At 34.1% G+C, this 26,288-nt stretch overlaps 3 protein-coding genes and 1 pseudogene across 8 annotated transcripts; 3 read left to right on the top strand and 1 right to left on the bottom strand.

Moving 5' to 3' along the window:
* The first annotated feature begins 418 nt into the window (after positions 1 to 418).
* LOC8288084 lies at positions 419 to 5,766 on the top strand (annotated as a pseudogene).
* A 6,681-nt stretch (positions 5,767 to 12,447) lies between these two features.
* On the top strand, positions 12,448 to 17,886 carry LOC8288086 (inositol-tetrakisphosphate 1-kinase 3). 6 transcript variants are annotated; one of them, XM_048371160.1, is made up of 11 exons: positions 12,451 to 12,929; positions 13,648 to 13,729; positions 13,956 to 13,988; positions 15,621 to 15,741; positions 15,872 to 15,964; positions 16,143 to 16,262; positions 16,357 to 16,533; positions 16,724 to 16,768; positions 17,000 to 17,055; positions 17,133 to 17,217; positions 17,393 to 17,886. In XM_048371160.1, exons 1-11 carry the CDS (start codon positions 12,718 to 12,720, stop codon positions 17,479 to 17,481), a joined length of 1,113 nt encoding a protein of 370 aa, XP_048227117.1. In that variant the 5' UTR covers positions 12,451 to 12,717; the 3' UTR covers positions 17,482 to 17,886. The 6 variants fall into 6 exon arrangements, 5 of the variants coding, with proteins under 5 accessions (XP_048227117.1, XP_002510017.1, XP_048227119.1 ...); XM_048371162.1 differs by lacking the exon at positions 12,451 to 12,929 and adding an exon at positions 14,189 to 14,267; XR_007214857.1 differs by lacking the exon at positions 17,393 to 17,886 and having other exon boundaries at positions 12,448 to 12,929; positions 16,713 to 16,768.
* Positions 17,887 to 18,702: 816 nt separating this feature from the next.
* On the bottom strand, positions 18,703 to 19,344 carry LOC8288087 (50S ribosomal protein 6, chloroplastic). Its single transcript, XM_002509972.4, has one exon. It carries the CDS (start codon positions 19,210 to 19,212, stop codon positions 18,832 to 18,834), a length of 381 nt encoding a protein of 126 aa, XP_002510018.1. The 5' UTR covers positions 19,213 to 19,344; the 3' UTR covers positions 18,703 to 18,831.
* Positions 19,345 to 21,045: 1,701 nt separating this feature from the next.
* On the top strand, positions 21,046 to 23,132 carry LOC8288088. Its single transcript, XM_002509973.4, has 2 exons — positions 21,046 to 21,952; positions 22,111 to 23,132. The coding sequence occupies exons 1-2, from the start codon at positions 21,321 to 21,323 to the stop codon at positions 22,802 to 22,804; spliced, it is 1,326 nt and encodes a 441-aa protein (XP_002510019.1). The 5' UTR covers positions 21,046 to 21,320; the 3' UTR covers positions 22,805 to 23,132.
* The last annotated feature ends 3,156 nt before the right edge of the window (positions 23,133 to 26,288 follow it).

Genomic DNA, 26,288 nt, shown 5'->3' with positions numbered 1-26,288 from the left:
AGCCCGGTTCGTATCAAAAACGTTTCATCCTAAGCAAAACCCAAACAAAGCCACGACTCGAAACACACCGTGTTTTTATTTTATTTTATTTTTATTAATGACTCTAATCGTATGGCCCAACAGTGAAAGCCCATTTACAATAACAGCTGAGAGTGGTTCTTTATCTTCCCTTACCTACAGGAAGAAAACAAGAAAAAAAGATTCTTGTATGCAAAATGTTATTTATGATTTTTGATGACATCATACAACTTTTTATCAAAAAAGATGTATAACATTTAAGGTTTATCAATTGAGTGGTCCAGAAATTATTAATTAAGATTCTTAAAACATAAATTTTCAGGTCAATTAAAATGGTTTGATCTTTTACACTTAAACAGAATAAATAAAGATTTGATTGAAAATTGGCAAGAAGAACCGATAATGTTTAGATTTCAAGTAGCTTGCTGTTTCTGCTATAAAAAAAAGCTTGGAAATTGCTTTGAATATGCTTTGGAAAAGATTTATGCGGACAACAACAAGAATCAAAATTAACAGGCAACCGAAGCAATAAAAATCAAGGAATCAATGAGTATAGCAAACAACTTGATTGATTCATAAATGGCCAACGATTCTTCTCTCAAAAGTTACTACTTTTTATTATACTTGTTCTATTAATAAGCCATTTCCATTTCAGACTTTACATAGACAAGAATAGAATAGAATAAAATCAGACGTCAACTTTAATCTTTTTTTTTTTTTAATTTCTTTACTTGATATACCGCTATTAGCTATGGCTCATAAAACACCAGAGAACATGGTGGAATCCACGAGGGTTAAATTTCCAACAAACTCGCCAATCTCTGTTGCCTCACCATCTTCCTTTCCGCCGCCTAGAATTTCACCCACGGCTGCAAACTGCTGCCGGAATTATGACAATTTTAAACGCAGTGCTCTTCCTGTTCGGTTCATGTACTTCAATCACGACGGTCGTTGGACTAATTTTCCAGCTGAAGTCGTCGCTTCCCTGAAATCAGCTTTCTTGCAACGTAAAACCATTAGTTGACTTGTCAATTACTGGCTCAAGGTATCTTTTTGACGTCATGCGTATGTTACAAACGGATTTTGACTCCGGTACTTAACGATCAATTGCTTGGATTGATAAGAAAGGAAAGTGCTTTTTCCCTAAGATATTTATTGGTGAAGATTTTGATTTCAAATTGAATCAATCACACAGTCCAAAAATTGATATTGAAATTCGAATTGATAATGGTAACAGTAATAATAAGCGAAAGAGGGAGGGCTTCGTGTTACTATTATATAAGGAAGAGCCAGAGATGAGTTCTTCAATGAAGGGAGATGCTATGAACCGACAGCGTTTAGAAAAATGGCCAAACTGCTGTAGGTTATTGAGTGAAAGGGGAAATTGTTTATGCAAAGGTTAGAGATTATTTTTTGAATGGAATGAGAAAAGTTGATCCTGGTGTTACAATAACAGCAATTCGTCAATGGTTAGTTGAAGCACCTTTGGAGAAGGCACGTTTCTCCGCTTTCGAAAAGCAAATTGAGGTTACTGAAACAGCCCCCGACAAGGGTGGTTTGGCTAGAGCTATATATGCTTGGTATGGCGCATCGGTCAAAGATGTGGAGAGTGTTTTAGTTCATGGATTTGGTTTGTGTAGTAAGGTTTATGGCCCTGATAGTTATGGAGTTGATGTCTATTTGTCTCCTGTTGGATTGCCATATATAAGGTAATGCATTTTGAACTTTTTTGTAAATAATATAGTTTTTATACTTGGTTTACCTTTTCTTGATGATTTTGGAGCTTGTGTTCAGTGCCAAATTAGCAGAAGTGGATGAGAATGGTGAGAAGCATATTGTACGGTGTAGACTTATACTGGGTAATGTTGAGCAAGTGAAGGCAGCGTCTCAACAAGATCGTCCCTCTAGTAGGTTTTTTGATACTGGTGCTGATGATACTGTGAATCCTAAGTGGTATGTTGTTTGGCCATGCAATATGAGCAGACACATTATTCCTGTGTGTGTTGTGAGCTTCAAGTATTCACTACAGTATCTGCATGATAAATGTTTGGTTCTCTTTGTTGTTGCCGTTGCTTGCTTGCCCTTAAATGCTTCTTCTTAGGATGGTGATTTATTGAGGTTGTTTGTTAGGCCAATTGAAAGGATTGTCTGGTACGAGATATTCCCTTGAGAAATTAATTTCAAAGATGAGGAATTCGCTCCCTCTCACCAAACTTCGGGAAGTGGAGACATTATGTAATACATTCAGGGTAAGTTGTGTGTTAATTCTTTCTCATTGTTATTGGTGGTCTCAGGGATAGTTAGAATATGTCGTGATGCACTAGTTTTTAATTCTCTACTGCTTATTGCAGGCCGGTAAGTTGGCCAGAGACATGTTAGTAAAGCCGATGCGGTTGGCTGCTGGAGACGAGGTGTTGTTGTCCACAATTAAGGAGATTCAAGCAGAATAAGCTTTTCTGGGTTTGTCTTGTTTCACGGGATGAATATATGCTATGGTTAACTAAATATGTATGATCTCCATTAGAACTAGAAGGCTACCATGTGAAACAACAAAACTACTCTGTGCCACCCCCTTAAAAAAATGTAGCTAACAAGAAAGAAACTTTTTTCTTTTCTTTCTCTTATATTTAACATAGCAGATATATTTCTAATTCATTGGAAAGGAATTCCTAATATTTTTAGTGATTATACTTGGATTCAGCTTTTTCTTTCCCTTTTTCCGACTGACACCTCTAAGAGGTGGACAAATTCAATTGCAAAGATTGAAGTTACTATTTCATCTATAAAGTGCATGACTCCAAAGGTGGTGGCGTGAACATTTTAGCAGTGGGACTGCTTTTGCAATAGATGGTAGCAACTTCAGCCTTCATAATTGATGCTTCTCTTTTCCCTGCATGCGCTCAATAGATGAAAGAGTAACTTCAGGCCTTATGTGCATGTGTGGATGCTTGCTTGTGGTGTGGTCATTTTAGGGTTTGAAATCCAATACAGTTTTGAGTTTTAAAGTGCAGTGTTTATAATTTAGAATTTTCAACTTCATGAAGCCTCAGTTTCTAAATCATATATTAACGATATTGGGTTTGGCATATTTTATGCATCAATGCATGCATGACTTCTTTCTTGCATGTTGTTATCTTGTACAAGCACTTATAACCTGTGTATTTATGTTAATAAATTTAGAGATAATCAGTTAGCAAGACCTTAACTTTCAAATTGGTTTTGCTTAATAAAATTATATTTAACATCATTCAAGCTAAAAATCTTGCAATAAGACCTTTAATGCATGCTTGGAATTTATTGGGAACCATATCCAGGCTACACCTGCCTTTACCCTGCTTGAGATGGTTAATGATGGACTATATGCATCTCTTTGGTTCACCCTTAATTGCATTAGTTTTATTAGAAGTGGTTATATCTTCTTTCCTTATCTCGACTTATTTGTCTATTAATTCCAGAGACTGTGATGCTTGGTAATAAAACTGTTACTATATATATATATATGAAGTGTAAACAAAAGATATAAGTATTTTGTGAGATCCATCATCCTAATGACTGTAGCAAGCACCTGTTGAAAAATAATAGTTTTCGGTCATTAAGGCATCAAGAAAGAGCAGGTCAAATGTTTGGGATTGTGTCATCTCTAGGTCAAGTGAAAAAAATAGGAACACTTAGCAGTTAGTTTGGCAATTTGATCTAGGTGGCTGCTATTGTAGATAAACTTATATTCTCATAATGGGGCTAATACCTGCATGCCTGTCAGAGAGATATTTTTATTAGTATCTGAATAAGGAGACAAAGATTATGCAAGCAATTTATAAATGTGGACTTCCAAGGAGTAAGCTATTTCTGAAGTTAAAAATGATCTATCTGTTTGGTGGAATACTGGCCAACAATCTAATTCTTGACATTTTCATGTTAACAGAATGAGGTCAGCATGGCTGACTGAGATTTGTTCAGTACCGTGTTTGGTTTGTGGAACCTAGAAGTTTACTACTGGTTTGGAGTACATTGGTTTGTATATGCTTCCACTCGTATTTTGTATGCGACTGTAACTTGCTTCCATACATACGACAATGTATTCTGGATTTAGTTTCCATCTATCTATCTTATTAATTTCAGGAAATTTCTTTTGAGACTGATAAAATGTGCTATAGTTGCCAAGTTATATTCAGCCTTGCAAATTAAGGTAAGGCAGGGCTGTAAAAGCATCTCATGTGTGATTTAAATTTTAAGGCTATGGTGGATGATTTTGAGAAAATATGGAGGGGGAAAAAAAAAGGAAAAAGAATGACGGCCTCTGTTTCTTTTGCTCGCTATAAACCTAGTTTCTATCTGTGTCATCCTTAGAATATTGTTTTGTGAACCAGTGTGCAGTGTCATGTTTTTTTATATTACATATGGTGACATATACTTTAGTATAACACTATTGGCGCCCAGATCCTTTGTTCTTGCATAGTAGGCCCATTGGCCATAGTACATATGGCTAGCTTGTTTCCTAATCATTATTGAGCTGATATATGTTGCTTAATCTTTATTGCAAGTGTTGGGAGCCCATTCTATGGCATGTATTTGTGATTTTTCCTTTCATTATTTCTTATACCCGAGCTCTGTCAAAGTGGATCTGAGTTGGGTTAAGGTGAAAAAAAAAAAAAAAAGAGTATGGTACTTGCATGGATTTATGGGTGGACGGCACCTTAACACCTCTGAAGTTTTGGATTTCTCTTGGCTTGTGTTGGATGTGTAAAGTTAAGCGAGTCATGAAATAATCTTAAGACTAAGAAGCTATTGAGAAAACAGGGGCTCAATCACATGAGTATAGGTCCTACCATGTGGGACCTACACTTGGTTATTAGTGGGTGCCAGAGAGGGTATGGCTGAAGGATTATGGAACTTGTCATGATTTACCATATATTCTGCAATTACTATCAATGGGACTTCTGGCTGCAAGAAAAAGAGAAAAGAGAACGGCTGGTGACATTTAGAGCTACAAGACATGATTCATCTATTGTGCTGCATATCAGCCAAAATTACTTGAAGTTGGAAGGAATCAAAGCTAATGTTCAATCTTTACCGCTTTATGTTGCCATTGCTTCTTTGTCCAATCCTACTAAATCTACTGGATAAACTATTGTCTATTGCTTGAGACATTTTGAAGACCTTGCAGGTCCAAACTAATTGTGATTTGGGTGCACAGTGGACTATGAACGCCCCAGAAATGGGTATGGTCCTGGAGGAATTTCAGCACCAACTTCGGCAACAGGTAGGTGATCAGGGATTTCATTGTGTTCTATGTGAGTTAACATAAATCTTATTGTCATAACTGATATAATCGATATTGTTTCAGGAAGGTTACCTTATCTCACCACATTTACCTTTTGATTGATGAGAAGACGTGGAGTCCAGGAATTCTCTGGTATATAACACTAGAGTTCATGTTTGTTGTGAATATTTAATATATATCACTGGCATAGGACACTATGTCTAGTGATATGAGAATGGTTGAATGGGGGGGGCATTTAATGTTCTATTTTAAAGTGGAGGGCAAGACTAAAGAGGAGCCTCACATTTGGTTATCGGATATCTTTTGTCTTCATGATTGAACTTTGCAGGGGTTAATTATTGAGAGCAAACAGATACTTTGGCAGTTAGTTGACGCTGGGATTAAGAAGCACAGTTGGTTTTCTACTGGAAGCATCCACTCAGGAATGGTGCAAGTGCTTGCATCTGTTCCCTTTGAGCCCAACCTGGTGGATAAACCTGTTAGCCTATTTCATATAGGAAATATGTATATCCAGCATGTTCCATAAAATTTTCTGGGCTGTTTTATTTATTTATTGATTTTTTTGAAGGAAAAGAAAAAGGAGAGAATTTAATAATCAGGGGCTGAACGTCTCTAATGGAAGTTGGGGCAATTTTTCCTGTAATTGCCTTTGCTGAGTCTGAGATGTAGGAGGTAGTAATGTTTAAATATATTCTTCTGAAGTAAGAGAATTTTTATTTTTTATTTTATCGCATTCTTAGTCAATCTACCAAGTACCTGACTGCTACTTACTGTACAGTTGATTTTTAGTCAAAAGGCCTGCATCATAACAAGATTGGGATATATAAACATGAACAAGATAGAGCTGTGGTTGGTTGGTTTCCTTTTTAACGTTCATGTATACCAAAAGGATAGGACAACGTGGCTAATCACATACAGATGAGAGGTATTGGCAAATGTGAGAATATACAGACAATCAATGCAAGGCTCGTAGCTGATTATCAACGGATGAAACTTAAACTGGTGTTGATCCTACTTAGGAGGATCCATAAAAGGAGCAGGGCGAAGTTTCAAGGTCTCCACATTTGAAGTTGACATGCACATTTAGTGGACTGCGGGTACTTAGCTCACTTGAGAGTTTTGACTTGTGTAATATAGTTCTTTCTTCTTTTTAAGTTGCGTTGTTACGTATGAAATTCTACTCCTTGTTTAGAGAAAAAGAAAAAAGGAAAAGAAAAAAGAATTTGTTGCTGCAGCTTTATTTGCAGATCCTCCTCTTGTGTTCGTTCAGCTAAATTACATCCATATTAGTAAATTTAGTTTGCCCCAAGTTTTCTTGGACTATTAAAACTTCAATTTGTCGTGTTCAGAGGTTTATTTTAGTTGGTGAATATAATCCTTTTACTCGACTTTTGGTGAAAATGAGCAAAAATATGTTGTTGTAGCAAACATCTGGAATTTGTCCATGATTTTCAGTAAATAATTGGGTCACAGGCATGAATGGATAAATCAATGTCCGTTTGTTGGGTGGATAACAGGATGGCTTTCCATCTATAGTTAAAAGGTCCTGGAATTTTAGGATTGGAAATGGGATAATACTATGTTTTACGGATTTTGTGTTCCCTTTCCTGGAAAAGAAGAAAAGTAATAGGGGAGAAAAAGATAGAATAAGGATAGGAAGTGGATCGCATGCTAGCAGGAGTATCAGAAAATTAAGTGGGTGAATCGGAGTCCCACCAGAAAGGAGTAAAACCTGAGGAAAATTCGATGATTTACCTTTCTCCTTTCTATATATCTTCTAATGTGCTCAACTAATATGCCTGTGAGGTCAGTATTTCTTCCTTCTTCTTTTTTCCTTTTAAAAAGAGGTGTGAAGAAAATAAAAGAAGAAATAACGAAAAGACATCTTAGGTAATCCTCGTGGTAGGGCTTATTCCATCACTTTCATGTATAAATTGCAGAATTATGTCTTCTGTAATTTCTATTCTTTTCTCCCTTCTGCTATACAAACCACACCGGAGTGAAGATGTGTATATCTGTGAGTCGCACCTGCCCAATCATTACTTCCAAATAAGAACATGGTACTCTTTAGTGGAAAAAGAATATATTGGATAGAAAAAGGAATGTGATATATGCATTGTCTAGAAACACTTTTTGCAATGTTTTGGTTTCTGTTTCCTTTTTTCTTTTTTTGATACATTTCTGCACAATTCATATCATAATAATTGATGTCCTTTTAGTGCTTTATAATGAAGCTATGACATCAACTGATGAACATAGTGGAACACCAGCAATGCATATCCCATTATATGTCCACCACTCGAGATGAAAGAAACAAAAATATTGTCAAAAGCTAAAAAAAGAAACAAAAACACTTCTTCTTTCAAGTCTATAATTTCATTATGTCAATTCTACAGTGCCTGGTGCATGTTACTTTTTTGCTATCGGGTTTTTTTCTATTCTATCTTTACCTGTCTTCTTCATTTGTAACCACTGTTGGAGGGGAAGCTGAAAATGTTTATGACATGGGAGCAGTGATGGGCACTACAGCCGAGTCGTGGCAATTAGGAAATCACAATCATTGCACGTTTTAATTGCCCCCACAGAAGCTGGAATATTGTCCCAATCCAATGGCAGCCCACTCCTTGGCCCCTAATGTTTGCCAGTGCCAGTGCCATTGCCATTGTTGGGAGTGGTGACTATCCCGTCCATACGAGTATTAATTTTTGACAAGTCTGCCGGTTATTTGATCCTCCATTGACTCTAGCCCATAGGCACATGTTCCAAGCATGGAATTTGATCATAACTTATATTCAATTAACCATGTATTGGACTAGAGGGTCAGCATTTCTTCCATTCAACGTTTCAAACTGAATATTCTCAAAAGAAAAAGAAAACTATTCAAACTGTTTAATTTAAATAAAATAAGAAATTAAATCCAATTTTCTATAAATTTGGTTCAATTCTGTTTACCTTTAATATCGTGATTTTTTGAATATAAATCATGGCCCGCATTTGAAATTCAGCTCTCACTAACTCTTTAGTTTCAATGAAAATATTGGCATCACTCTTTAAATTTTGAAAAGATATTTACATCTCGTTTACAAGACAAATTAAGAAAACCCTCGAATCTAATAGGGCACCCAAAGGGTCTGGATTTTCTAAAGCACAGGAGATAAGTAAATAGAATATGTCCACTCAGCCATGATTTGTTTATCCAATCTATATCATTATCATAACCTAATCCACTAATACCTTTTAAGATTTTAATATGCCCTTACCTTTTTCGACGTACACCCACAAAGTTGAATTTTAAAAAAAATATTAACAAAATGGTACGTTAAGATACTGCAGCTGAAAATGGAGACAACTTCACTAATTAAAATAACCAAATTTATCTACTCTTCCATAAACAAATAATTGGATTATGTCCGATTGGCAGAAAAATATACAATTAAAAGCACTCGAGCAAGGTCTAGACCTAGTTAACTTAATCATATCCGGCAATATGTATATCTTATTAAATTAATAATTTATCATATACTATCAATTTTTATATTAAATCTTAAAAACTGATTTCGCTTTAAGACACCAAATAATAGTTGACCCATTCATTATATGGAGATAGTCCATAGAACAGAGCATTGTGCAAATTTTTGGTTGGTGGTAATATTGGGGTCTGGTGTCCAGCTTGCTAAATTCCAAACGAAAATTGGCATCATTGCTGTGATGGCTCCCAAGTCAAAACATGAGAATCATGATACCACATTAAAGGGAAAATTGGCAAATTTAGCAACCTATCACTTAAAATATTTTGCTCTTTGAATATCTTTTTTCTTATATGTAAAAAGAAAAAGATAAATTTTATCCAAAATGAGGGACAATAATGTTTGTGAATATCTTAATATGTTCAAAAGATAAATTACAGTCACAAGGTTGAGGATCCTAAGAATATGAAAGTAGTCAAATTTAAATCAATGTATCTTTGTCAATAAAAGGTTGCAACCGACAAAACAGAATAAGGTTTGAATTCCAATTTTCTGAATTTAATTCAGTAACATGAATATATTTTTTTACAATTGGTTATTTACATTAAAAGTGGTAATTTAAACTCAGTTGAAACAAAAAAAAAAAAAAATGAAATTGTAATTTAATGAGTCTTGTCAACCCTATCAATATGGAATAGGGCTTTGGGGCTAGTTTGAACGATTTGAGGTAATATGTCAAATTAGGCCCAATTTTCCTATTTGAAAAATAATTAAACTAAAATCAAACTAATTTTCGGTTTATACCAACACACTTGTTTCTTAATTGAATTACATATTGGCATGTATACTAAAGTCAAATGCTACTTGCCGTCGTAATTATCTTATAGTCACATCAAATTTTTTAAATATATATAATCTAACCAAAAAGACAAAATTACTATTATACATATATTATTAATCTTTTTCGTTCGTAAACAAAACTAAAAAGATTCAGTATTTTAATATTTTTAATTTAAAATAATAATATAATATTATTTTAGTTTAATTGCAGAAAAAAATTAAAATAAATATCTCAATATTATGAAATATATTAATTTATTAATATAAAATTAAATTTAGTTATGATTAATTTTTATATGAATTTGACTATATAAAATCTTAAATCAATATTCATTTTAATAAAAATATATAACTTTTTGAATTTATAAAATAATTTAAAAATTTTATAGATTTCTTATAAGTTTAAACCATCATTTTTTTTAATATGAGATTTGGCTGGCAGTTTGGACGGTTTATGAGTTTTGTTGTAGAGGCCTACTTGACATCAACGCATATGGGGTAACAGTAACAGTAACAGTAACAGTAACAGTAGTAGTAAAACAATAAGACAAGGATTAAAAATAAAAACATAAAACAAAGACAAAATATAAATGGTAAATTGCTACGTAGCTGTCAAGTCCCAACCACGTGCTCACCCTCCTTAATTTAAGTAGTTTAAGACATTTGTAGGGCTTTCTTTTTATCAAAATTTTATATTATAATCGTTTAAACTAAATATCAGTTTATTTTTATTTTTATACATTAATTTTATAAATAAATATTATTATAATTTGAAAAAATATAAATTTTTTTATACGGATACAAATTCTTCTTTTTAAGATAATAAATTTTTATTTTGTAATGTTATAATATTATTTATTTTTATTAATAAAATATACCAATATTTCTTGGAAAACCATAGTTAATATGGAATCGGTAGTATAGCCAGCAAACTAGTTAATGGATAACATAAGATCCATCTTGGTTACACCTGGAATTGGATCATATGTACCAAACTTAGATGCTTACGGAATTTCATCCATTCCAAGCACTGATGCAGACATCACTAACTAATTTCCAGCCGTTGATGAATACAACAAATCATCAATTAGACGTAGAATAAATGTTTTATTATTTTGTTTTTAGGCCATGCTTATCCTATTGCATCACATCCGTCCATGGATATCTATCATCAAAGACATTTTCATATATGCAAATATTTATGTCACTAAATAAAACTAATAAGTTATAAAATCATTCATCAGCACTAAACATTAATTAATAATTAAAAAATTATTAAATTGTTGACCTTACAAACATCGATCGTAATCTCCTCCTGCAACAAGAGGACATATATAAATGACATAAATGAAAGCAATTCTCTCATAATCATCAATCAAATGACATGAGCATAATTGATATGTACCCTTTTTTTTTTTTTTTTTTTGCAGTGGCCTCGAATTATTATTATATTTTTTTAAAAATAGCTTTTACCAAACATATTATTTTATAAACACTTTTTTGAAAAAAAATTAAAAATTAAAATTACATCAAATTATATAATATCATCACAAATATCTATTATTTCTGATAAGATATTATTATTTATTTTTTATAAAAGTGACGCAATTTAATTTAATAAGACTAAAATAGAAAAAAATTATTAACTAGCATTTAATTATGCTCTTATATATTATAGACTAATTATATTAAGAAATTTAAATTATCAACTTGTAAGTAAATTAAGAATCTAAATTGGTTTACTATGAATTTTATAATTTAAAATCTTTTCGCCATGTTTCAAAAATAGCCAAACCTTACTGTAAACCTATTTATAACAATATTGATAAAGTAGTAAAAAAGATATTTCAATATGTATAAAAATATCTGAAATAAAATACATTATCATTTTTAGAAGTATCAATATTTTTTATTTGGATGTATATTTTATTAAGTATATATAGAAAAATAGAATATTAGTCATACTCATAAGCTGTAATATGAAATTGACAAAATATATTAAATTTGATCTCTTATTATTTATAAAAAGAAATACCATATTAAATTCAAAATAGAAAAAGACAAAGATGAAAACAACAATCACGGTAGCACTATCAACAATAATAAATAATAATAATAATAATAATAATAAACGACATAAAAATATTTTAAAAAATAGAACAAAATTATCATGTGGTGAGGCCTTTTTCTTTATTTAAGAATATGTAATTTTCTTCATATCATTTTGACTCTTTTATTTTTCACACTGCTACTTTATTAAGTATAATATTCATAAACATTATTGATTTTCAAAAACATAGTTATTTTTTAACTAACTTGCGATCAAACCAACTAATAGAATATATTGTAAAAATTATTTAATTTAATTTTCTATAAAATTAAAAGATTTATATTAATTTTATATAATAGATTTTTTAATTATTAAAATTATATTACATATAATAATATTAGGGGAGAAGTTATTAAAGTGGAAGTTTATACACAAAAAAAGGAAAAACCCGCATGCTTTGAAGGGGGGGGAACATGTAACATAACACTAGTTGTGATTTTCTTAAAACAATTTTGTGGGGAAACTAATAAAATAGATGGAGCTGTTGTTTTCAGAAAGAAAAAAAGAATATGGGGTGGTTTTGTTGTTTGTCGTAACGCTTGCAGCAATGCGCACAGTAAGTAAGTAAGGTAAAGCTTAAACGCGTCCTCTTTTTAAGAACTTATTTTTTTATTTTTTTCAGAAAGAAAAACGAAAATCTCACAGCTTCCGCTCTGCGACATATATACTAAAAAAATAAAAATAAAAAATACGCATATCATGTATGTGTATAAATAGAAGCAAAGCACCCAAAAGTTTCCTCCTTTCTCTCATTCTATCGCATCGCATCGCAACCAGCCTTCTCTCTCTCTCTCTCTCTCTCTCTCTCGCACACACGTATTTCGTGATCCCGTTTCTCCGTTATCTCTTTCTCTCTCTCTCTCTCTAAAACTAAAACCGACTCTTCCTTTTTCCGTCTTCTTCTTCATCTTCTTCGAATCTGTGCTTATTTCTCCAAAATTCTGCATTCCTGTTTCTATTTTTAATTTTCTTAAAAATTGGTTTTAGGTTGTAATAGAAGCATGTTGCTGCACGATGAGATTGTTCCGTTTAATAGAAACGGAAAATTAGGAGATAATAGTCATTATCATGGAGAAGAAGAAGATGATGAGATGATTTCATCGGTTTCTCCAACTACTTGTCGTTCTCTCCAGAGAAAACTCGTTGTTGGTTACGCTCTTACATCTAAGAAAATCAAAAGCTTCTTGCAGCCTAAATTCCAGGGCTTAGCTAGGTAAAACACACACACCACTCGCACCCAGAAATAAAAAATTATATTAATCATTAATAACCTAATCTCTACAAGTTTGGACCGATTAATTTGATTATATATATATATATAGATTCTACTTTCTATGAGGTATATGTGGCCATGGATTTGTTTTGTTTTGGAGGAGTTTTGCACGTTTCTCTGTTTGTTTGAATTTTTTTTCTAGATTCTTTTTTTTTTTTTTCCTTAAGAAAAAGTTTTTGGGATTGGAATATTCTGCTTTTGCAAATTGCATGTCTTTTTCGTTTGGTTGTTTAGAAAATGATATAAATCAAAAATTAATGTTTAGAAAGTGAAATTAAAATCAAATTAAATCTTTGGAAATTGACTGAATGGCTGCTCCAATTCCTCTGAAGTCAAAATATCTTTATTTCATTTTCTAACTGTATTTCGTCTGTCATTTTATTTTAATTTTTCACTGACCAGTTTCGGATTCCTATGTGCTGCTATTAGATACCAGTAATTTTTTTATTTTTACTTATCAGTAATTTTTCACACATTTTGAATCAAATTTTTCTTTGCATGTAAAGAATATGTTCATTTGTTGCAATGCAAGTGAATTCTTATTTATGCATATCTGGATATCCCTCTGCCTAACTGGAAATAGTGATTCTCATTTTGCGAGTTCAGTTACATAGTTGCGTTCTGGTTACTAATACGTACAACGTTCGTCTTCATACAGGAATAAAGGGATCTTATTTGTTGCAATTGATCCAAACAAGCCCCTCTCCGATCAAGGCCCTTTTGACATTGTCTTGCACAAGGTTTTCTTTTTCTTTTTTTTTTTGTTGTACCTTACTTTCACTGCTTTTCGTATTTAAGGCTGAATTTTTAGTTTTGGAAATCTTTCAAGGAGTCGTTGATGCTCTTTTGTGAACTTATGTTTATCTGTTTTTGCCTGTATTTATGCAGGATGTATAAAGATTAGGACATGTAGAGGGTTCTTATCTAATCTAACACGTTTCAATTCTCTTGTTTTATCTGATGCAGCTTACTGGAAAGGAGTGGCGACAGATTCTCGAGGTTGGTCTCTTCTTTGTTTTCATCATCTCTCTATTGTTGTCTAATGAACATCTAAATAAATATTAGGAACTTCGAGTATTATACCATATTCATCTGATCATTTAGATCTTATGTGCCGTACCATATCTGTCAAGGCAGGAAATCAAATAACACCAGCTTTTGAATGCTTAAATCTCATTTTTGTCTGGCATAATTTGCAGAGTGCTTGCTTCCTCCTCCATGCATCATGACTTGATAGTTGAGGTCGAGGCAGCAAGTGGGGATTTTTTCTACTTTCAGGTTTTCTTAAGTATTTTTTTGCAAAACCTTTTCCCTTTTGCTGTTAACCCCCCTTTAAACAGCTTAATTTTGAGATGGTTTTTCACCCTAGTTCAAAATCTTTTGCACCTATTTTTTGGCTCAGTAGTTCTTCATGTTTTAAGATTAGGATCTATGAACAATTCAGCTAGATTGAAGTACTTCTGGTTTGAATTAGCCATTTAGAAAATAAATAGCGTTTAGTTTTGACTCAATACATGAATTAGAGTCTAGCATATTGATGAATTATAAATCAACAGTGATTTATGGTTATTTGCTGCTCTAACCATGTATCTGATCTCCCTAGTCTCATGCTTCACGTATTTGTGATCTTTGAATATTTACTGTATCAAGGAAAACTGTATTGCAGGACTTATTCATTTTGCATTTCACTCTCTTGGCTATTTAGATTCATAAGTGTTTATGCCACTTACATGAACACCAAGGTGAAGGGGCGTCCCTCTAGAGACAACTACAATTGCAGAAAGTGCCAGTATTTTTAACATCATTTATTTTATTCCTGTTGATTAGTGTATTAGCAGAAACAATGATGGACGCTCTCTACATTATATTCTCTTTCATAACTAGTTGTTTGTCACCTTTGTATTATGGAAGTAGTTATTTTGTATCTGTGGTGGAAAGTGGTGGTTATGAATGCATTTTCCTAATATCAATGTTAGTAAGTGTTCTTTTTCTTATTCATACGAGTATTAATAAAATGATGCCAGCATGAAATCATGAATCATATTGAGGGGCTGCTTAATGTAATGTACATGTTAAGCTGCTCTCATCCATTATTATTTTTGCTTGTTTCCTTACTGGTTATTTTTGTATCAGGTTCAGTGTTGCTGCTTAATCTGGGTTATCACAGTCTAAAGTTGGTCAGATGTGTTATATTACCAATCTGGTGTCAAATTCAGTGTCTTCATTTGAAACAAGATATAAGAATATTCATTTTTGAACTTAGATGAGTTGGACCATAAGACTTAAACGTTGATCAGAGAGCAATTCTTATAAATTATTATATCCCTAGACCTCATAACTGAAGCATCATTCTTGGCTAATTAATGTTTCATGCAAGAATTGCTTAACTATAGGTGGTAATGATACTGGCAAAATATTGTTTCTTCTTTGTTTATTCATTTTACTTAAGAGCTTTATGTAACAATTTCCTTGTGAATATTGTTCCTCAACAATCGGCAGATGGCTAGTAATGCTTTTAGCAGCGAATACTGTGATTCTGTGTATGTCATTATGGTTTCTCTGTCTCTGAATATGGTGAAAATGGTTTGCCATATGAGTGATTCTTACCCTTCTATTTGTGTGGAATTGCAGGACTTCAGAAGGACACATCCTGAAGTTACTGTTCTTGATCCTCCAGATGCCATTCAACATCTACACAACCGTCAGTCCATGCTCCAGTGTGTTGCTGATATGAATTTGTCAAACTCCTATGGTAATTTCTCGTGCTCTTTCCGTAAAAGTTGAGCTGGGAAGTAGATTTAGCATGAAATTGACAAAGATAGCACCTCCGATTTCTGCTTACTCCTTATTTCTCCATCTAATTTTGTGATTCAATGATGCAGGGAAAGTTGATGTTCCCAGGCAATTAGTTGTGAAAAGAGATGCCGCATTCATTCCTGTTGCAGTCTTGAAAGCCGGGCTGATGCTACCTATTGGTGTGTAACTCTTTTCCATATTGTTCTATGTACGTTTTGGCTGGAAACTTATTAGGAAGTGAGATGAAAACATACTTGTTAGGATTCAATTTAGAGGCCCTAATTTTGGTTCCTGTAATTTCTTTCTCATATAATGGTAATTCATCTTAAGTGATTCTGGTTCTATTGGATATTTCAGTTGCAAAGCCACTAGTTGCAGATGGGAGTGCAAAGTCACATGAATTATCGCTTGCTTATGACCAAGAATCTCTTCAAAAACTCGAACCTCCACTTGTTCTTCAGGAGTTCGTTAACCATGGTATGCTGTTATTTCTTTTAATAGCTGTATCTTTCAAATTTGGCATCACCATATGAGACCTAACATTTTTTTTTCTTTCCTTCCATTGCTGCAGGAGGTGTTCTCTTCAAAGTTTACATTGTCGGGGAGGCTATAAAGGTGGTCCGGCGATTCTCTTTACCTGATGTCTGTAAAAGGGAACTCTCCAAAAATGCTGGCGTCTTTCATTTTCCACGAGTTTCATGTGCTGCAGCTTCTGCAGACAATGCTGATTTAGATCCTGGTGTTGCTGGTGAGCTATCCTTTCTACTACGCCATAGTGGTCCTTGTAATCCTTGGTAGCACGTCACTACAGGGTTCAGGTCTTCAGTTTGTTGTTTGATTACAGGAGAAAAATAGTCATACTTCATTTGGTCCTTAAAGCATTGTGCTTTTCTTTCTCTGTTTTCTGATGAATTGTCTGGGATTTAGTGTATGAACAGCTTTTTCCAGGGAATTTGCAGTCCCATTAGTCTCGCATATATTTGGTGAGCACCGTGATAAATCACTAGTTTAAACCTAGTGGGGAAGTTGGACTTAAGCTTTTAAGGGTGCCCTAAACCATCTAGTGATCCCTTCTTATTTATTTTGTTATTTAAAAGATGGGTGTTTCTTTAGACACAAGCCGTTGAGTTGTGTCAAGTTCTTGATAACTTGTGTTGAGGCCATGGCTGCATGATCTTGACAAGTTTCTCTAACATAGTTCTCTAATGTTGCAGAGCTTCCTCCGCAGCCCTTACTTGAGAAACTGGCAAAAGAACTTCGTCGTCGACTGGTAGCTTTTCTCTACCTGCATTTTCTTGCTTTCTCAACAATATACATTATTATTTCCTTATTAATTATTATGTGCAGGGTCTTCGGCTCTTCAATTTAGATATAATCCGAGAGCATGGAACCAGAGATCAATTTTATGTTATTGACATAAACTACTTCCCAGGCAAGTGAAAATTTATGACCGTATTGTATTGCTGTTTTCCTTGATAAAAATATTTGGATTGTACGAAAAACTTTTTATTGGAATTTTTCCAAGATCACAAGGGCTTTTCCTCTTTGTAGTTTTGCATTATCTTGCTTTCAGAAGACATGCTCAAAGTGATCTCTTATTATGACAGGGTACGGGAAGATGCCAGAATATGAACATATATTTACAGACTTCCTTTTGAGCCTGGGGCAGAATCAGTACAAGAAGAGATCAACCTAATAAATTATTTGTATGGCGTTAAAAGTTCACCAGATCCAGACAATCATGTTGCCTGAATAAGAGAGTATTTTGTGGGATTCCCGCCAGCGGTTGGAGGTGGACATGTGAAAAATGCAAATGCTCCCAACCTTCAACTTCTGTATTTACTGACTTGCTGGCCGGATTCATGTCTGCCGCTGAAGGATCCACGGCGCACTCGCAGCTCCCTGAAATTCAAGCTGGCCTTGCTCAATATATTATGCTGTCTTACCGCTGTTTTATGTTGTTCCAAGGTTCAATGAGCTGTTAGTGAATGGTAAACAGACATCAGTGCATATTGTCTGTATAGACATTTCTTTTGGGAGAGCATCCCACTGACTTGTATTTAGCAGTTGTACAATAATATACATCCACATGTTTCTTCTATTCCAACTTCGAAGGTTTTTTTTTTATTATTATTATAATTTTTCAGAATGCATATTTGCTGCTGATCCCTCAAAAGGAAATAGTTAAATTTGTCTCTCTACTCCTTTGTCAAAAGAGAGTAAAAAAGAAAAAAGTAAAAAAAGAAAACGTGAAGTCTCCTACATGAACAATATGGTGTATGTGGCTCCAAATGCGAGGCTGCCAAAACAAACTACCGCGCTCTGGCATGACGTTAGGTATATGCCAACACTCTCAGAAAAATAAAAAAGAATGAAGAAAATTCACTCGAACAGTAAATTCTGTTTCATCTTTCCATTATCCATTTAGTTACGAGGTTTTCTCCTTGAAAGAAAACATGTAAAGTCTCACTTGAGTAGGAATTTGATACATGGTTCAGAAATATGATTATTTCTACTAAAATCAACATTATATTGTACCTCAATCTCAACATCCCGAGTGATTCTAATTCAAGGTTTCGGTTTATATGATCATTTGGTGATGAAGCTTTATTGTAATGGAGAGATAATTCCTGCCACTGGAAAAACGTTCCCGTATATTGATGAAACTAATTCTACAAACAAGTCTCAGGATTACGAAAATCAGAAGGATTTCTCTTTTTACCATCTCTGAATTAAATTGATTTGAATTCAAGAAATTAAAATACAAACAGCCATAAAGGAAAATCAAATTAATCCAATTATCCATGGCTGACTTGATTTCAAGCATCAATCGTACAGGTTTTTACAAATCACTGCTGGTTTTGCCTTTTCTTAGCTCTATCATCAAACACAAAACGGGCATAAGAAAAATTGGTCGTGGAGCAGGTAATGAAGATAGTTTTAGCTTTAGCAATGAAAATACAAAACAAGCAGTACATAAAGAGAAAATACCCAACTCAAAATCTCAAACACAAAAGAAAAACAAGATAAAAGAACAAACTGCCAGCTACCCACTCGTAATTGGTGGCTGTAAGGCAGGAGCAGAAGACAAAGCAGCCTGAGTAACAGCAGCACCATCACCATCTCCATCTCCATTATCAGAAGCAGAAGAAACAAGAGTCCAATCAGGAGGAAGAGGAGGTAGAGGAGGATAAACAGTGGGCTTGCGTCTTATATCCCATGGTTGACTCTTTTTAGGCCTTGTTTTCATGTGATGTGCTGTTGCCTTCTTCTTTGGCCTTGATGAACATTCTATCACTAACCCGCCACTGTACCAACCATTACCTGTTGCTGTTTTTGGAGCTGATTTAACCTCAACATTCAATTGTTTCAATGATGCTTTGGATAATAAGACGACCGGAGAGCCAAATATAGATGAGATTGACATCTTCGTTTCTTCCTTTTCCTTAAAAATTTATCTTTTGGTTGCTTCAAATCAAATTCTCTTCTAGGCTTTGGTCCTACCTTTTTCTATTACAGATGTGGTTTCTTTTGGACCTCTCTTTTGGGATTAGGATTTCTTCAGATAGTTACCTTAATAGCCTTCGGACTTACTGGGCCTTACCTTTATGTCTCCCAAATCCCTAAAAAGCGGCCCAGTTTTGGCTCTACGGTCCTTCAAATATTTAGGCTTAGCTCCATAAAGTTATAGTGAGGATCCGGAGAAGTTCAAATCTGAATTAAGTTTATAGAGTTTAAAATATTATTATTATTATTTATATATTTTTGTTATATAAATAATGAATTAATAATTCAAAACCAATTGGATTCTTTTCTTATGTAAAACTAATTAAACATATTAAAACTTTATAAATAAAAATTAATGATATAATCTACTTCAAAAGTGTATACGGGACCAGAGTTCAAAACTGGCCAGTTTTTTTCTTTAAATATATTTGAACAATAAAAAGAAAAATGGTCAGTTTCAAACTTTATAAATAAGAAATACACAAAATCCGCACGCCTATTAGTGGTCATGTTGGACTCTGGCGACCCAATCTTGGCCCAACAAAGCCTGCGATAGCAGACTCTTTGACCACATCTTTTAACTACTGGAAGGCCTAACCTAACCATAATATAATAAAGAAAGGCTCTTCCATGTTTCTGATTAGAGAAACATTTCATCAGTACCCTTTTTTTAGGGTGATTATTACTTTACTTTTTCATATATGAATACACAGATTTAATTGCAGACTATTGGATAAATGTTTCCACCTCTTACTACTAAGCTAAATTTAGCTTGTAATTAATTTGGATGTATTTGACCTAAAAATACATTAGATGTGAATAGAGAACTCCACAGAGAACAAAAATCGTAAAAGAAAAGAAAAAGAGATGGATTTTAGCTAACTGAAAAAGGTGTCTATATAGTGGGTTTGCTACCAAATATTTTTCAAGATTGTAATGAAAATAAGGTTTTTGGAAACAGCAACAGTAAACGTCGGGGGCATGAAGACTGAAGAAACCATCCCTCTTAAAAATTGATAAAAGGGTAAGACTCGCAGGCAGAGAGCAGAGGCCTATGGATTTTTAAGAATGTGTATCTCCAGCAATAACTTTCACCAGAGTAAGAAGTTGGAGGGAGCAACAAACAAGAGGAGCGGCCACAAAAGATAAAGTTGAACAGCCTATCCTGGAAAACATTTTCAAAACGACTCGGCTCCTTCCTGTTTTCCTTTTCAATTTTAGCTCTTAGAACATTTAAAAAAGAAAAACTATTATAATAAGGGTCAAATCTATTCTTTCTCACGGGTCCCAAATCCATCTCACTACGCCACGTATCTTCTCTTGCTATCTTAATTAACAGCCAATCTCATGATCATCCTCGCTTTCTATCTCAATTAATTAGATATTGCATCATCCGACGGTTATTAATTATCCACCCAAACCAATGTATAGAAACAAATTGGCCTTATTTAATTTTTTTTATGTAGAAATAATGATATACACATCCCACGTGTGGAGGGGAAGGGAAGGGAAGAGACATGTATTGTATATTTTGTATTAACGTTAGCAGAGATTCTATATCAGTTTTGACGTAAGGCTAATTTGGACATTCAAAAAACAAAATTAAGAAAAAAGCATCGTCCGGATTCTCATTAGAAAAAAGAAAAGTCGATAGCCAGCTGTACACAGCTGTACTCCACAGGCTGCGAGCTTCCATCCATCTCTGTGGTATATAGATTAGCGCAGAGCAGAGAAATGCAGACAGACAGACAAACAAAATTTAAAATCTTGATTTTAGTTTATAAAAGTGAATCAAAGGAAGATGAACGAGTTTGTACTCATACTATCATCACTAATGCTGCTGTTAGTTATGCGCATTGCGCATCCATTCTCCTGCACATATCCCCAAGTTTTCCACTCTGTTTCTGTTACTAGTTACCAAAACTTTTAAACTTTTAAACTTTAAGCTTTGCGACTCTGTTTTCTCTCTCTCATTTCAAAATACCTAACCGGCGAGAAAGAAAAGAAGGGACGAGCTACGATTAATTAATGGATCCCTGCCCTTTCATTCGGTTAACGGTAGCCAATCTGGCGCTCAAAATTCCTTTGGCTACTAAATCTAAACGTTCTGTAGTCCATCCTAGTTCTTCTCCGTGTTTTTGCAAAATTAAACTCAAGAATTCCCCTCTCCAAACAGCCCTAGTCCCCTACATTCCTCCCGACAACACTAATTTCCCCGACGGCCATCCCCAAACTCTAGCCGCCACATTCCACTTGAGCAAATCCGATCTCGACCGCTTATTCGCCAAGTCAATCTTCTCCGGGAGGGTTTATCTTAAAATCTCTATTTACACCGGTCGACGCGGCACTACCTGCGGGGTTAATTCCGGGAGGCTTTTAGGGAAAGTGTGTGTTCCGCTGAATCTGGCGGGAACCGAGTCTAGGGCTTGTGTGTTTCATAATGGATGGATTGCTGTTGGTAAAGAAGCTAATAAAGTTTCGTCTGCTGCTCAGTTTCATTTGAATGTTAAAGCTGAACCTGATCCGAGATTTGTGTTTCAGTTCGATGGTGAACCTGAATGTAGTCCTCAGGTTTTTCAGATCCAAGCAAATATCAGGCAACCTGTTTTCACTTGCAAGTTCAGTTTTAGAAACATCGGTGACCGAAATCAACGATCTAGGTTTGTGTTATTTATTTATGGGCTTATTTTCTTAAATGCTCAATTACACTTGCAGACTACTAATTTGTAGTGTTTAAGTGAAGGTGAAAGAGTAAAATTATTATTATTTTTTTAATTTAGCTTGCTTGTTAAGTAATGTTAGTTGATGTGATTTATAGGTCATTGCCCTCATCAGAGGCAAGAAGTTGGCTGAGTACATTTGGTAGCGAAAGGGAGCGACCGGGAAAAGAACGAAAAGGATGGTCGATAACTGTGCACGATCTCTCCGGTTCCCCAGTAGCAGCTGCTTCAATGGTCACACCATTCGTGGCATCACCCGGCTCAGACCGAGTCAGCCGTTCCAATCCTGGCTCATGGCTTATTCTTCGCCCTGGGGACGGCACCTGGAAGCCATGGGGCCGGCTTGAGGCCTGGCGCGAGCGCGGCGCCTCTGACGGACTCGGCTACCGGTTCGAACTTATTCCCGACACTAACGCTGCCGGCATTGTGCTAGCGGAGTCTACTTTAAGTTTAAAGAAAGGTGGAAATTTTGTGATTGATTTAGGGGTCAACTCAAACGGACGCTCGAATGCCGCGTCACCGGTTTGTAGTCCGAGAGGTAGCGGTGATTTCGGGTATGGACTGTGGCCCTATTGTGTGTACAGAGGATTCGTAATGTCAGCTAGTGTTGAAGGAGAAGGGAAGTGCAGTAAACCTAGCGTTCAAGTTAGTGTTCAGCACGTGAATTGCACGGAGGATGCGGCTGCTTTTGTTGCATTAGCCGCTACTGTTGATTTAAGTATGGATGCTTGCAGGCTTTTCTCTCAACGCCTAAGGAAAGAGCTGTGTCAAGATAGGGATTTGCTCGCCTGATTTTTGTTGTCGTTTTATGTTTTTATCTGGGTGAATGGATGGGTTTTTAATTCCATCAGCAGGGATTTCTTTCTTTTTTTTTACCCTTTACTACTGACAAAACTATGTACAGTGACTGAGAGATAGAGAGCGATCTCGTCTTAGACAGGCACGCTTTATTTTTCGCTTGTGTGGCTTGTAGTGATTTTTCCCTTTTTGTTCTTTTAAATTTTGGGAAGGAAAAGAAAATAATAATAGTTCTTTTTCCTATTTTGTTTTGGAAATATTGCAGTCTTGCTGCTGACTTCAAAACATATAGTGTTATAAAATGTAGATGATGGTTTGATTATTATGGATTGTTAATTTGTTATAGCCTCTCTCTTCTAACTTTCTTATGCCTAAATTAACTATAATTTAGTTTTTTCTCTCTTTAGATTCAGCCCATAATCAAAAACTTTGGTTGAACACACTCAAAATTTTGCACAACTCTCTTGCTCGTTCACACTTTTGCTATGGCCCCGGGGAGTGTTGAAAGAAATAAAAAATTTATAACGAACCAACTTATTTAAGTCATTTTAATGGTCAGATATGGGGGTCTTAATGTAGCACTATTCGCCCGGTAAAATTAGACGGTCAACGTGCTCCCAAATCTACGTACGCTTATTCCACCTGATACTATCCAAAAAAAAAAAAAAGGGTTGGGTTTTTTTTATTATTTTAACAGAGCTTACAACTAAAACAGTGCAGGCAGGTGGTTGTTGGAGAGTGGGCATTAGGCACGAGAGGGATGTGCTGTGCTGTGCGTGCACGTAATCGCTGATGTAATTAAATATTTTATTAAATCATGGGAAATGTTGCTGATAGCTGTAATGCACTTTAATAAGTTCTCGAGACTATCATTAGTTTTTGGGTTTGGAATTTGAAGAGATTAAGCATACTTTTGGTAAACCGAATCATGAGTAATGCTGTAGTTGGTAATATGGTACGACTTATTTAGGGGTAGTAATTAAATGGTAATTAATTATTAGAGAGAGATTAGCTGACTTCCACAGCAAGAGCGTAAAGTTTGGTTCTTGCCGTCCTCTATAGAAAAATATACAAGGTAAGGTAGGGGCAGAGCAAAATTATTAAAAGAAGGGCAAAAAGTGTGTGATAGGGGGGGCATGGCGATGGTAGGACAGAGGCTTGTTGTGTGCGTGCGTATGCATTGGGTCCAGCTTAGTTGAATTCTTGTTGTGGCAAATGGTTTTGGAGGGACCATTTCATGAGATTTGATCCAGGTTTTTTACTTGCTATACACCAAAAAAGAAGAAATACAAAAAGGAAGGTGGTAAAAGAAAAGGCTCAGAACTGCATGTGGGCAATGGAGAAGCAGCAGCAGAGTCTAAATTGACACAATAAGCAAAATTAATAGTTGCAAAGAGGGGACCAGACATACAAGTAGCATAAATTAAATTGAATGAAAGGGGCTGGCCTCTGTTTTTGGTGTACAAAAATTATGAGTCCCGTTCACGTCTTTGAGATGGGTCTTTCTTCCGAAGCAAAAAAAAAAGAAAAGAAAACAGCTATCACTCGATTAGCCTACTTTTGCTGGAAATTGAAGGTATGGGTAATGGAGTTAGGGGACACAATGTCCAGTTGGTTTGAGGGGTCTCTCTGTCCACTTGGGGCACCAAAAAAATCTTTACCTAATTACTAAATTCTGAAGTAGATCAACTTGTTTCTTTCTTCTGCACGTTGTATTTTAGGACTTGCTGGGTTACTCATTCCACTCAATAAGTGGCTATTATTTTCGGAAGTGGTTCTTTTTCCTTGTCCATAACCCACAATTAAAATCTAATAAATAATATTAGATTTATGACTATTTATGGATCACTATATGGCTCTTGTGAATAGCTAACTATTTTGTGGAAAATAATTGACAGCCAGTAAAAAAGATAGAAAGTACAGACTCACGGGTATGACTGGTTTGTGTCAAATCGGCGACAGTTATTCAACATTTTTTTATGGAAAGCAATCTTGTCCTTTCTGACTTGTGGGTGACATGGCTTTAATTTTATTTATTTTCCTCTCCGAATTTCTTTTTAAAAATTTGTTTATTTTGAACTATTATAACATAGATAGCTTCAGAGAATTTTTGATAATTTGGGAGTGTATAAAGGTAGTAGTTGATCCATCTTAGTTAAACTTAAGAGCAATTATAACCTACCTACCATATAAGTCTATAAAAATTAATATTATTTTAATTTTAATATTTTTTAATATAATTAAATACTAAATTAGTCAATAGTTATTAATTAAATAAATTAGTTTTATTTATTAAATTCTTTTATTTATTTTTAAAATTTAATTAATAATATTTAACGACTATAAGATTTTAATTAAAAATTATATATAAATTCATTGGCAATCTATATTAGTAGAAAATATATAAAATAAATAAATTATTTAAAATGATATTAATTAATAACTTATAATTAAAAAATAGACTTTTAATGGTAGGGTGCCACAATGATTCCCTAGCAAAATTCTAAATTTAAACATAACTTTAGCTAATGAATTATTAGTGGTAGAAATTAAATATGTATTTATATATTAATTAAAGATTAGTTAAATTTAGATATAATATATTTTAAATTATGGTTTAAAAACTATCGACGATTAAATAACAAAATTAAAAATTATTAAATTTTGAATTTAAATTATCAATGATAATAATAAAAATTAATAGAACTAAAAATGTCTAAATCAAATTTTAATAGCAAAATGGCTTTTTGTAACCAAATATATTTTCTTTTGTCTAAAAAAATATATATATTACTTAAAATTGTAAATCACTAACAATGTGTTGTTTTAATACTCATCCCTATTAGTTATACTAATATCTCCTTATACCAAAATGAATATAGCCATCAATTTTAGCAATGGTTCTTTACTTTAGTTTCAAAAGAGTGAGGGAAAAGCAGTTGTGACTTTAGGGTCTGGTACCCATTTGCAAAACACACTATTGAAGCTTCACTCTTATTGCATTTAAGTTAATTAATATTACAAGTAACATTGTCTCAATATTCTTTTAGAAAATTGTTTGCCAGCAATTAGCTTGCATTAACAATATAAATCTCTCTTTCAAACTTAAGTTGCTTAGACTTGTTTTTTCTTTTTCTTTATTGTTTTCCAAATGAAGCCAGACATTGACACAAATATTAGGGGCTCCTAAACACTAAAATCATGTTTAAATAACAAAAACTGCAGAAAAGAAAAAAAAGTCATTTTTTTTTATATAATGTAAATAAATAAAATTTCGGGGCTTTTTATAGAGGCCCTAGATTTATTTTCATGCCTAGGCTACTTGTATTTTCATTTTCTCTCCCTTTATATTTTGGCCCTCTAATTCTTTTCTTGTTTTGTCTTTTTTGGGTTGTAGCTTTCTTCCGCCGTTGTCAACAACTTTAGAGAAAATGGGTTCACGTGACATTGACACTATTTATTTTGGTCACGATTTTAA

Source organism: Ricinus communis, chromosome 2 (genome assembly GCF_019578655.1).
Source record: "Ricinus communis isolate WT05 ecotype wild-type chromosome 2, ASM1957865v1, whole genome shotgun sequence".
NCBI lineage: Eukaryota > Viridiplantae > Streptophyta > Magnoliopsida > Malpighiales > Euphorbiaceae > Ricinus > Ricinus communis.
This window is presented reverse-complemented; position numbering and strand designations above follow the sequence as displayed.